This window comes from Chiloscyllium punctatum, chromosome 11 (assembly GCF_047496795.1).
Source record: "Chiloscyllium punctatum isolate Juve2018m chromosome 11, sChiPun1.3, whole genome shotgun sequence".
Lineage (NCBI taxonomy): Eukaryota > Metazoa > Chordata > Chondrichthyes > Orectolobiformes > Hemiscylliidae > Chiloscyllium > Chiloscyllium punctatum.
The window spans coordinates 73,993,344-74,007,296 of NC_092749.1; the positions used below are offsets into that span (position 1 = coordinate 73,993,344).

General features: G+C 44.7%; 1 protein-coding gene across 6 annotated transcripts in view; it reads right to left on the reverse strand.

Moving 5' to 3' along the window:
- tfb1m (transcription factor B1, mitochondrial) overlaps positions 1-13,953 on the reverse strand; it is a 63,301-nt gene that overhangs the window by 42,374 nt on the left and 6,974 nt on the right. For all 6 annotated transcript variants that reach the window (XM_072581049.1, XM_072581050.1, XM_072581052.1 and 3 more), the window contains exons 3-4: positions 12,008-12,159; positions 11,293-11,401 (exon numbers count right to left, since the gene is read on the reverse strand). In XM_072581049.1, the coding sequence (XP_072437150.1) occupies positions 11,293-11,401; positions 12,008-12,159 (261 nt within the window). The remainder of the gene's footprint in view (positions 1-11,292; positions 11,402-12,007; positions 12,160-13,953) is intronic.

Here is a 13,953-nt window from a genome sequence, read left to right on the forward strand (position 1 = left end):
TGAGGTTGACAGCCAGATTAACACCCTCAAAATAATATTAAATAAAACCAGACAAGGTGAATATTTTCGGTGATTTTGGAACACATAAAAGGACAAAGTACTTAAATCCTAGAAATATGATCAGAAACTGCTGGAAATATTCAGTAGGCCAGACAGCATCTATAGAAAGAGAAATAGAGTCAACACTTCAGGTCTACAATCGTCACTAGTTCTGACCAAATGACCTTTATTTCTCTCGGTACAGATACTGCCAGACATGCTGAGCTAAAACTACTCACTTGCATTAGAGAGTGAAGAAAATCCTTTCTGCTAGCCTTCCATAAAGTACTCAGACAGCTTGTGAGTACTTGATTCCCCAGCAGCCTGAATCTAGTTTTGACATTGATATTTAATATTGTGCCAAAGAAAAAAAATAACATGTAAAAACATAAAAGAGCTGCAGAGCAATTTAAAACATAGAACAATAAAGCAATAGCTGATAATTTTTTTTTAAAAAAAGAGTAAATCACAAAAAAGTGACCTTTATAAAGTGCCAAGCAGCAGAGCTAAATAATGAAGACCTTTTTTGCCCTTTTACCTGTAAGCAGCAGAGTTTGACAGATTGATTCAGCTCCAAGTCCAGATCATGAAGGAAGGACTGGAGCAAGCTAAGGAGTTAGGGTACCTTTACCTCTAGTGGGGCACACCATGAGCTTGGTGGAATTCACACAGAAGTGTAGGCAGTCAGAAGCAATTAATTTTCAACTTGGGTTTCCCTTCTCTCCTGATCCAATATATGGGTGGGCTTTTGGGGAGGGAGGAGGAGAAGAGGAGGAACAATCTGTGTGTACCCAGCTCTCTCACACTCATAGGATGAAATCTTCACAAAGCATTTCGTGCATTGCCTGCCACTGTGCAGAGACACCTGTGCTGACTCTTAGAAGAAATAAGTATCAGATATTGTGCCCATTAGGCAATTAATTGGACATGGTTAAGCATTTTTCCTGATCTAGAGCTAATTTGAGGCCAGCAGCTCCAGCACTCAGCAGTACCATGGAGGTGGCTGCGGCTGCTTCCAGTACCGTACCCTCTGATCTCTCAGGCTGCACCAATTACCATATACAAAGGTGGGTGCTGTGGAGAGAATGTGGTCTCACATGGTTGGGTGCTGCAAGCAAGAGCAGTGAGGTAACTGTCAGGTGCCATGATCCCGCTCCACATTCATGCCTTCAATCGTGCACAGATTACTCAAGATCGAAGACAAAGTCGATCTATTCCCCAATTTACAGGCAACCATGGAGGGGGGGGGGGGGGGAGAAGGGGAAGGATCGGAGCGTCCAGAATCGACCGTCTGTATGCTTCGCGGGTGTACGCCTCCTGTTTTCCAAAGGCCTCCACGCAGCAGGTGTCATGCACCGACCATCACCTGGTGTGGGCGGAACTCCTTCCGTTCGGCGCCAGGCTCGGCTCCGCGTACTGGCACTTTGACAACCTGCTGCTGGAGGACAAGCGGTTCCGGGACTTGTTTCGTCGTTTCTGGGCCGGCTGAAGAAGGAAGCAAAGAAGCTTCCCTCAGAGGCTATGGTGGGATGTGGGCAAGGCTCACGTCCGCGTCTTCTGTCAGGTGTATGCGAGGGGGGGGGGGTCGATGAAGAGGCAGAAATCCAGGATCAGGGAGTTGGAGAGGGAGATGCTCGACCTGGAGTCACGCCTCGGTCAGCCCGACGCGGACCCGGCCCTGCGCGAGCGTACGAAGAGAAGAAGGCCGCGCTCCGGGACCTGCAGCTTGTCAGGGCTCGGGGCGCGTACGTGAGGTCGCGGATCCAGCTCCTCCAGGACCTGGACCGCGGCTCCCCCCTTCTTCTACTCGCTGGAAAAAAGGCGTGGCACCCATCAGCTCCTTGTGCTGCTGGCTGACGACGGGTCCCTCGTCTCTAATCCCGAGGGCATCAGGGCCCACGTCCGGAACTATTACATGGCTGTGTTCTCTCTAGATCCGTCCAGCGAGGATGCTCGCAGAGCTCTGTGGGAGGACCTGCCACAGCTCAGCCCGGAGGACGCCGGAAGGCTCGATGCTCCAGTCACTTTAGAGGAGCTGACCGGCGCCCTCTACCGGCTCTCGAGGGGCAAAACCCCGGGGCTGGACGGGCTGACTGTGGAGTTCTTCAGGGCATTCTGGGACGTTCTGGGGAACGACTACACACAGGTCCTGGGGGAGTCTCTAAATGCCGGACAGCTGCCCCTTTCTTGGCCCACAGCGGTCATCGTCCTGCTGCCAAAGAAGGGGGACCTTCGTTCTTTGAAGAACTGGCATCCGGTCTTCCTTCTCAGCACGGACTACAAAATTTTCGCCAGGGTGTTGTCTTCTCGCCTGGCCTCCGTGCTGGCCCACATGATTCACCCGGACCAGTCCTACACGGTCCCGGGCCGGAGGATACACGACAACGTCCACCTGGTCCGGGACCTGATCCATTTCTGTCGACGGGCTGGTCTGCCGAGTGCCTTCCTGTCTCTCGACCAGGAGAAGGCGTTCGACAGGTTCAATCACTAGTACCTGCTCAGGACTCTGCGGGCATTCGGGTTCGGGACGCAGTTCATCGCCCGGATCAGACTTTTGTACGCCGCCGCAGAGAGCATCTGGTTAAAGTTAACGGGTCCCTGACGGCACCCCTTCGCTTTGGGAGAGGAGTGCGTCAAGGCTGCCCCCTGTCCTGCCAGCTGTATTCCCTGTGCGTGGAGCCTTTCCTGCGCCTCTTGCGGAGGTGGTTGTCGGGGCTGGTTCTGCGTGGCGCAGGCACGGGGGTGGTCCTCTCAGCCTACACAGACTACGTGCTCCTCGCTTTCACCGACCCAGCTGACCTGGGGAGGATGCGCGAGTGCCAGGCCGTGTACTCGGCAGCGTCTTCCGCCAGGATAAACTAGGCCAAATGTTCTGGACTACTGGTCGGTCCGTGGCGGGTAGACTCTCTGCCGGAGGAGTTACGGGGGTTCAGCTGGAGTACCACCCATCTCCTCTACCTGGGGGTCTACCTCAGCCCAGTTGAGGAATCCTGGCAGGAGCTGGTGGCCAAAGTCTCGGCTCGCCTAGGCCGCTGGACAGGACTGCTCCGAGTGCTATCTTACAGGAGTCGAGTGCTGGTCATAAACCAGCTGGTGGCCGCCCTGCTGTGGTACTGGCTGGTTACTTTGGTCCCTCCTCCTGGCTTTGTCGCTGACATTCAGAGAACGTTGGTCGACTTCTTCTGGGACAAAAAGATGCACTGGGTTGCTGCACAGGTTCTGAGTCTCCCTATTGAGGAGGACGGTCAGTCGCTGGTGTGCGTCCGCACCCAGGTTGCGACGTTCCGCCTTCAGACCTCTCAGCGATACCTTTTACGTCGAGCCTCCTCCTAGGTGGCGCGCCCTGGTGACGTATTTTTTCCCGCCAGGTGCGTAACCTCAACTATGACACGCAGCTCTTGTTCGTCGACCGTGATTGTTTGGAGGTCACCCTCAAGACGCTGCCTGTCTTTTACCAGGACCTGATCACTGTTTGGAAAATGGTGGAATCGCGTCGCGCCTACCCTCCGGCTGGTGTAGCGGCTGTCGTCAGGGAGCCATTGCTCAGGAATCCGCACCTCCGTACTCGCGGGTTCAAGTGGCTGTCGGAGGGGAGGGCCGTGGCGGCGAGGGTGACCAGGGTCAGGGACGTGCTGGGTGCCGGGGGCTTGGGCTGGACACTGCCGCAGGACATAGCGAGCAGGACAGCGGTAGATGTCCGGTAAGTGGCCACCGCCATCCGATGCCTTAAAAACGGTGGTGCTCGGACCCGACGTAGTGCACCAGTTGGAGGATGCTCAGGTGTGCAGCGGGATCCTGTCCGCGCTCACTCCAGCCCAGATGGAATTTCACATTGGCCTAACTTTCCCCGAGGTACCAGATACTAAAATCTTTCAAGAGCTGGCTATTTAGTAAAGAAATATTACAACCCCAAGCTTCCTCTAATTTTGAGATGTTAATTTTATCTGGCAATTCAAGAACCAGGGGAATCAACACTGGGATTTTTGACTAGGTATGACTTTGATTTAACACTTAATATGCTGCTGAGATACTGTTTGGAATGCAGGATTAATGAAACAACCATGCAGAAATGCCTACCAGTGAAGTCCAGTTGGGCTTCAAACAGGCACTACAACTGGCTTTATCTTTGGAAACTGCAACAGATGGAGCATATAAGTTGCTGGGTATTCCAATGGAAATCAACATTGTCAATAGTCCGATTGAGCTTGGGGAACACTACTTGAGTGAAGGCAACTGCATAGCCCCACTCAGGACAGAAAACAGAGGCACTCTAGATCAGCACACAATCAAACCCCAAAACAAAGCCAAGCCTTGGCCAAACAGTTAACATTTTCTTCACGATCCGAGCCAGCAAGCAGTTATAGATGCTGCCAACTCAGGAGAGCAGTAAGTCCCACAAGACCTGAATTGAGTAAGAGAACTCATAGGCTGGTATCCAAGAAAGTACACAACCTGAAAAGTCCACCTACATCTTGTTTGCAGCATGTTAAATTGCTTTACAACATCCAAATTCAGAACCAATTAAAATAAATGTCTGGTTAAACTGTCACTAATTTTTAATGCAAGTAAATACTGGCACAGCCATTTCAGTGCTGCAGAACCAGTCTTAAACAAAATTCATTCTGGACTTCAACCCTTAAGTTTGCACAAGACATGAGCTAGACTGAAAACTCACACCGGGGAATCTTTTCAGCTTAAAAGGTACAACTTCAGTTCCAGTTTCTTATGAGAAGCAGCTGATTCAGTTACCAGCAATTAAAGTAAAAGGCTAGATTGGCTCAACATTTTTCAATTTCAAAATGGATGCCTAAGTGAAGTCCAAATTAAATACATAAGCGCCTCAACTTACGAACTTAATCCATTCTGGGACCCGGATCGTGAACCGAAAAGTTTGTGAACTGAATCAATTTTTACCATTGTTCAGATAGCGTAAGAATGCTTGGACATAGCAACGAACGCTGTTCACAGCACGTGCGCCAAAGACGAACTGAATGAGATCACGCGGAGCCCAAGAGCTTTTGCGTTCAAGAAGCGCGTAGCAAAGCAGAACGATGAAACCACGCAGTCGCATACGGGCTTTTTGTGTTCGTACCTTGAATTTCGTATGTACGTTAAAGCAAAATTTTACATACAATCCTGTTCGTAAACCGATTTGTTCGTGAACAGGGTCATTTGTATGTCGAGGCGCTACTGTATCTGGAACTTTTTCAAGAAGTTCTAGGGCCTATCAAAGGAGCCAAGTGACCTTGCATGTTGCCCAAGAACCAATTCAACAATTCAGTTTCGTCGGCTCAGTGCCATTCGCTTTACGGGCAAAAGTACAGACAGAAACCAGAAGGCTGGAAGGCGAAGGAATCATCAAAACAATCTAGTTTGTGGAATAGCACTGGTCAGTTTACCTTCGCTGGCATTTTAAGCAAACTGTTTTTAGCAGATGAATAAATACCTAATCCCTCGCACAAAGGAGTGATCTGCAAAGCTGGCAGGCTGGGAATTGGCGGAGAGGGGGTGTGTTCCCTTCATGAAGCTGGACTGAGCACGCATACTTGCGATACATGAGGATTATGAGGATTTCCAGAAATATGCCACAATTAATACCCATAAAGATTTGTACCAATATGTGAGACTGCCAAGTGGAGTATCACCAGCCTGGCCAATCTTTCCGCAGATGATGGAGAAATTTGATAAGGTCCACCACACGTCGCCATTTATCTATATGAGTTGGCCCAGTGGAGAGGAACAGCAAATGCATCCAGGACTTAAGGTACTGTAGAGCACAAATATGCCCAGACAGAGAAGGATGGTTTGGTGGTCATATTTGGAGTCGGGAAGTTATACTAATACCTTTACGGACATAAATTTATAATAATAATGAAACACAAACCCCTGCTCAGTCTACTTAAAGAGGTCAAGGCCGTGTTGCCCACAGCCTTAGTATTATAGCCCACAGCTGAATTCATTCTAAGTGCATATAATTACAAGCTAGCATACTGTCCTAGAGGCAAAAAAGCAAATGTAACTGCAGTGAGTCACCTTCTGCCGGCAGATACACCATCGGTGATACTGCCACGGGAAGAGTCTGTAATGGTTTTAAATTTTTATGGAAACACTTTCTCTCACAGGAAATGACATTGCCATAGGAAATTACATCACCACTGGAAATAACATCACCAATCCAAAAGAAACCCGAACATATAAATAGAAAGCAGGGCTCATCAGCAGTGCTTCGTTCGGAAGCTCATTGAAGATGTTACCTAGTATGGTGACGAAACGTCTGAAAATGAACTTTCTAGTTCAGTGAGCAAACCTACATCCAGAATCTCAACTTGAGCTACAAATCTTCTCAAAACTCACTAAATTGATTTAGTTTTTTGAAAAACTGATGAAGATTGATTGATGAAGTCAGAGCGGTTGACGATATCTATATAGATTTCAGGAAGGCATTTGACAAGATTCCGCATAATAGACTGGCTAGCAAGGTTAGATCACGTGGAATCCAGGGAGAGTTAGCCATCTGGATATAAAATTGGCTTGATAGTAGGAGAGAGAGGGTGGTGTTTGAGGGTTGTTTTCAAACTGGAGGCCTGTGACCAGCAGAGTGCCACAAGGATCAGGCTGGATTCACTGCTTTCTGTCATTTGTATAAATGATTTGGATGTGATTATAGGAGAAATAGTTACTAAGTTTGTAGATGACACCAAAATTGCTAGTGTAGTGGACAATGAAGAAATTTATCTCAGAGTACAATGGGACTTTGACCAGATGGGTCGATGGGCTAAAGATTGGCAAATGGATTAATTTAGATAAATATGAGTTGTCACATTTTGATAAGGCAAATCAGGGTGGGATTTATACACTGAATGGTAAGGTCCTGGGGAGTGTTACCAAACAAAGAGACCTTGGAGTGCAGATTCATAGTTACTTGAAATTGGAGTCACAGATAAACAGGGGATGAAGAAAGCGACTGGTATGTTTGACTTTATTGGCAGTAACATGGAGTACAGATGTTGACATGCCATGATGCGGCTGTATGGGACACTGGTTAGGCTACTTACAGAATATAGCGTTCAATTCTGGCCTTCCTGCTATAGGAAAGATGTTGTTAAACTTGAAAGGGGTCTGAAAAGATTTACAAGGATATTGCCAGAGTTTGAGGGTTTGAGCTTTAGGGAGAGGCTGAATAGGCTGGGACTAGATTGGGTTGAGATATCTGGTCAGCATGGACGGGTTGGACTGAAGGGTCTGTTTTCATGCTGCACATCTCTATGACTCTAAGTCTTTTTCTTTTCACTTTCTACGTCTTATTTACCAATTTGTCATGAATTATTTTTACTGTTGGTTTATACATCAACTTTGTATTATGATCTGAGTATGACATTTAAAATAACACTAAGTCAATGACTAATCTTTGAAAAATTGAATTATTCAATAACTTATAGCAACAATGAAGCATCATTGACATGAGGTAGAACCAACTAGCATCTTGAATTGATATTTTGCATATTCTTTCATTAAAGCAATGAAGTTAAAACAAATTCGAAGGAGGAAAAATTCTCAGATCAACTAATTACTGAAGAATCATCCAGTGAAGCTTTATGGATGGAACTAAGAAATAAAAAGCAGATGGAGACATTACTGGGGTTGTACTATAGACACCCAAATAGACAATGGGAATTAGACAAACAAATATGCAGGAGATTGGGGAGACTTGCAGAACAATTAAGGTTGTCATAGTGGAGGATTTTAATTTTCCTAACATAAACTGGGACTACCATAGCATTAAGAGTTTAGATAGGGTGAAGTTTGTTAAGTGCTTCAGGAAAGTTCCCTCAAGCAGTATATAGAGGATCCTTCTTTGGAAGGGCAAAACTCAACTTACTCTTGGAAAATAGAGTAAGGTAAGTGACTGAGATGACAGTGAGGGAGCACCTTGGGACCAGTGACCATAATTCTTTTAATTTTAAAATACTTATCACAACACAACGCCATCCATGTTCTCAAAACCAATCGCAACATTGTCATCAAACCAGCAAAAAAAAAGGAGGCACCATTGTCGTTCAGAATAGAATGGCCTACTGCAAGGAAGTATACTGACAACTGAACACACAGGAATGCTACAGACAACTACAGGTCGATCCAACCAAAGAATACACCAATGAACTAAACACATTGATCAAGACTTTTGATCCAGTCCTTCAGGGTTCCCTATGCACTCTCATCCCATGTACTTCTCACATAGGGGACTTCTACTGCTTTCCGGAGATACACAAAGCCAACACACCTGCACATCCCACTGTATCAGGCAATGGGACCCTGTGTGACAACCTTTCTGGCTACGTCGAAGGCATCTTGAAACCCATTGTAGTGGAGACCCCCAGTTTCTGTAAGAAACCCTACAGATTTCTTACAGAAACCCAGCACCCACGGACTAGTTGAATCGGGAACATTCCTTGTCACAATGATGCTTCAGCACTCTACACCAGCAACCCCCACGATGTTGGCATCGCTGCAACAGCCCCAGTACTCAATACCAACAACTGCCAATCTTTGAGCACTATCCTACAACTCAACCACTTTATCCTCGACTACAATGTTTTTACTTTTGACAAACAGTTCTTCATCCAGACACATGGAACGGCTATGGGGGACCAAAGTAGCACACCAACATGCTAACATTTCATGCACAGATCTGAACAAGACTTTTTTGCTGCACAGGACCTGTGCCAACTAACAATACACCAGATATTTTGACAACATTTTCTTCCTCTGGAACCATGGCGAGGAGTCACTACAACAACTACACAGTGATATCAATGAGTTTCATTCAACCATCAGACTTGCCATGGACTACTCTTTAGTATCTGTCTCATTCTTGGACACATGCATCTCCATCAAGGATGGGCATCTGAGTACCTCACTCTACTGCAAACCCACAGATAACCTCACATTGCTGCACTTCTCTAGTTCCACTCTAAACATATTAAAACAGCCATCCCCAACAGACAAGCCCTATGCATACACAGGATCTGTTCAGATGAGGAGGAATGTGATAAACACCTGAAGGTGCTCAAGGATGCGATCATAAAACCAGGGTACGATACTCAACTCATCAATCGCCAGTTCTGACATGCCACAGCGAGAAACTGTAATAACCACCTCAGGGAACAGACACAGGTTGCACCCAATAGGGTACCCTTCATTGTCCAGTACTTCCCGGGAGCCAAAAAACTACGCCATGTTCTTCGCAGCTTGCAACACATTATCGACGAGGGCGAGCATCTTGCCAAGTACTTCTCTACCCCTCCATTTCTCACCTTTAAACAACCTCCAAACTTAAACAGATGATTGTTCGCAGCAAACTGCCTAGCCTTCAGGACAACATCTAACAACACCATACAACCCTCTCATGTCAACCACTGCAAGGTGTGTCAGACGGTCAACACGGATACCACCATTACCCGTGGGACACCACCCACCGTATATGTGGCAGGTACTCATGTGAATCAGCCAACGTTGTCAATCTCAGACACTGCAGGCAAGGGTACTCTAAGGTATGCTAGATTGGCAAGACCAAGCAGATGCTATGACAACAGATGAATGGACACTGTGAAACAATCAACAGACAGGGGTAATCACTCAGTCGGGGAGCACTTCAGTGGTCAGGGACATTCGGTCTTGGATCTTCGGGTGACCATCCTCCAAGGGCAGACTTCGGGATAGGCAACAATGCAAAGTGGCCAAGCAGAGGCTGATCGCCAAGTTTGGTACCCATAAGGATGGCCTCCACTGGGATCTTGGGTTCATGTCACACTATAGGTGACACGATGCATTCTCTCACACAGGCACTCTCATACTCATACACTCACGCAGAACCTCTCTCTGAGACACACCTTCTCACAGGCTTAAACACCATTACACACCCTTTACCAAGCTTTTACACACAAACACACACTCTCTCATACACACACAAAATCTCTCTCATGCACATACACACAAGTGTATGGGGTGAATTTGAATTTGCAGATGCATTCTATTTTGCTCAAATAATGCACAATCTGCAAGTAGTCAATACATTTAATATTTTGTAAATTCTACTTTGGAAACAAAACCAGTCTGACTCAACATTGGGATACAGACAAACTCTGACTTCACCCCTCTAATGCATTGCCTGAGCTGAGATGTCATCTTTTGTTATAAAACCTTAAGTTATCTTGAGAACGTGACTGAAAAGAAGTTCTGGGATTTATGTATTAATGAATCGAAATGTGCAACCCATTCTAAATGGTCTGAGTTACCGGGAGAGGTTGGACAAGCTAGGACTTTTTTCTTTAGGGTGTAGGAGACTGAGGGGAGATGTTAAAGAAATGTAAAAAATCATCAGAGGCATGGATAGGGTAAATGCACTCAGTCTTTTTCTCAGGGTTGGGGAATTGAGGACGAGCTGGCATCACTTTAAGGTTAGAGGGGAAAGAATAAAAGGGAACCTGACAGGCAACATTAACACGGAGGGTGAAACTATCGGAAGGATGTTGTGAAACTTGAAGGGGTCAGAAAAGATTTACAAGGATGTTGCCAGGGTTGGAGGATTTGAGCTACAGCGTGAGGCTGAACAGGCTGGGGCTGTTTCCCCTGGAGTGTTGGAGGCTGAGGGGTGACCTTATAGAGATTTATAAAATTATGAGTGGCATGAATAGAAAAGGTCTTTTCCCTGGGGTGGGGGGGTCCAGAACTAAAGGGCATAGGTTCAGGGCGAGAGGGGAAAGATATAAAAGGGACCTAAGAGGTAACCTTTTCATGCAGAAGGTAGTGCGTGTGTGGAATGAAGTGGTGGAGGCTGGTACAATTACAGCATTTAAAAGGCATCTGGATAGGTATATGAAGCAGAAGGGTTTCGAGGGATGTGGGCCAAGTGCTGGCAAATGGGACGAGATTAGGTTAGGATAACTGGTCAGCATGGATGAATTGGACCGAAGGGTCTATTTCCATGCTGTACATCTTATGACTATATGATATGGAATGAGCTGCCAACAGAAATTGCTGAGGCGGATACGTTAAGAACATTTAAAAGGCATTTGGATAAGTACATGGACAGGAAAGGTTTAAAAGGATTGGGCCAAGTGCAGGGAAATGGAGTTAGCGTAGATGGGTATTTTGGTCAGCATGGACCAGTTTGTGCCAAATAGCCTGTCTCCACACTATAGGACTCTATGACTCTATAATATCTTAAAATCTCTTACCAAACAAAAGACTTACCACCTTCCCACATATTTTGAAAATGCTTTGGAAAAGCCCTTTCCAGCTTGTAGGTCAGAATATCTCCGTGAATGATGCGCATTTTCCCAGGTGCTGCTTCAGCCAGCAACTACATGGATACAAAGTAACAATTATGTTACAAAGTGCTTGTCTTTTATCCACACCTTCCAAGTGAAACTGTGATTAATACAGAATTCAGTATAGTGACTTCAGTTTATTTACTTAAAAAGATAAAGTTGGGACATCAAGATAGAGGCAATTCTACTTCAAAGTATGCCACTCATGAATCGAATGAAGTTTACAGTAGTTGGAGATGGGAAGGCTCTGCATAAGTATTAGAACAACATTGATAGTGTTTAGATCTTACATGGCAGGTCTATTTTGGTGAAGGGATCCAATATTTGCTTCAAGATAATGATGATTTTCAAATACAATTTTACATGAAAAACACTGTTTATTTTGGGAAATTGCTACTAGAGCTCAAACAACTTGGGTTTTGTGTAACAATAAAAACTGAGTAAATATCAGGTTAACTATTTGAAGCCAAATCCAAATAAGCATTAAAAAAAACTAAGATCATATTTATACTGACAGTTTTACTCATTTTCCCATCATTGTCTTGGCTGCCTTTTGAGCTTGTAAAGTTTAAATCAAGCCACCTTACAATACTGCTTATTTACATTAATTTATTTGATTACTAAGCAAAAGTTATTACCTGTAAACCAGGAATAAATCTAGTATCTTTTTCAACCACAAGTAATTCTGCAATGCCAGTATTAAGAATTGATCGAGTGATGCCACCCGGGCCCGGGCCCACTTCACAGACATAGGCGTTCTTCAGATTCCCAGCATGCCGAACTATTTTATCTAAAATAGATGATTTATTTTTGAAATGATAATTACTCACTAGATTGGGTCATCAAATTACATTAAATAGATTGAACAGAAAAACATAGACAAACATATTCCTGAGAGTAGAATACAGGCCTCTTAAGAGTCAACTATATCCAAACATTGTTAGGGGTCAGAAACAGGAGGGAAGTAATAGTAGCAGACTTCAACCAACCTAGTAGTAGCTTGGATAAGATCAGTGTGAAAGGAGAGAGAGCACAAAATTCTTAGAAAAATATTTTCTTCAAAAGGATCTTCAAACAACTGCTGTTTTTGATGTGACCTGGTCCTTGGTGTATTGTGCATAATTTCAAGGATTTCAAATGAAATTAAACTGGCAAGTATAGTACAGTGCAGAAAATAATAACATACATTATAGATATTGGTGAAATCGGCCAACACATAACAGATGAAAAATTAATGTTGAACAGTCTGATACATCTGTTATTCAAACACACTATCAAAAAAGAACTAATTTGTAAAAGCTATTTATGAAATATTACAGCACAGGAGGCCTTTCAGCACACTGTGCCTACTTCATTACCTAGAGACAATCTCTTGCCTTTGAATAATTATTTAGATAAAATAATATGCAATGCCCTCGAGAGTCTCAATTGAACCTGCCTCTACCACAATTCTAGGCAGTGCATTCCATACCCTAAATGAAAACGTTATTTCACACTTCATCCTTGTTTCTTCAACAGATCACTTTAAAAACATCCCTTGTTCTTGTTCCATTTATAAATGGGAATCATTTCTTGATGTCTGTTCTATCCAGCCTACTCGTGATTTTGAAAATCTGGATCAGATAGAGTCAGAGATGTACAGCATGGAAACAGACCCTTCAGTCTAACCCGTCCATGTCGACCAGATATCCCAACCCAATCTAGTCCCACCCGCTAGCACCCGGCCCATATCCTTCCAAACCCTTCCTATTCATATACCCATCCAAATGCCTTTTAAATGTTGCAATTGTACCAGCCGCCACCACTTCCTCTAGCAGCTCATTCCATACACATACCACTCTCTGTGAATAAGTTGATCTCTTCTTAGCCTTCTTCTCTCCAAGAAGAACAGTCCCAACTTCTTCAACATATCCTCATAACCGAAGTTTCTCATCCCTGGGATCATTCTTGTAAATTGCTTTTGTACTCTCCCCAACGTGATCACATCATTCCTATAGTATAGTGTTCAGAACTGTACTAATATTTCAGTTGACGTCCAACAAGTTTAAGAATCTTAAAGAAGTTCAATATCACCTCTTCATTCTTGTACTCTATGCCCCTATTATTAAGCCCAAGGACTCTGCTTTTACAGCTCTTACCATATGTCCTGCCACTTTCAATGATCTGTGCATCTTTAAATCTTGGTCCACTCACTAGCCCCTTCCCCCTTTGTAGCCCCTACTTTATATTGTCTTTCAATATTCTACCAAAATACATGACTTCATAATTCTCTGCATTCAATCCAATCTCCACCTATCTTCCCACTCCACAATCTTGTCTATGTTCTTCTCACCGTTTACAATTTTTGTGTTATCTGCTAACTTTGAAACTGTCTCCTGCATACCAAGATCTGGATCATTAATAAATACCAAGAAAAGTAAGGGTATCAAAACAGTTTCCTGGCCCTTTTACTTCTTAGAGGTTACTTCTTCATAACCTCTAACTTTCCTCACAAGTCTGTTATGTGTATCTGAATCAAATATCCCCTGAAGATACATGTCCACATCAACAGCATTACCCTTATTGAACCTTTCTGTTACTGCTG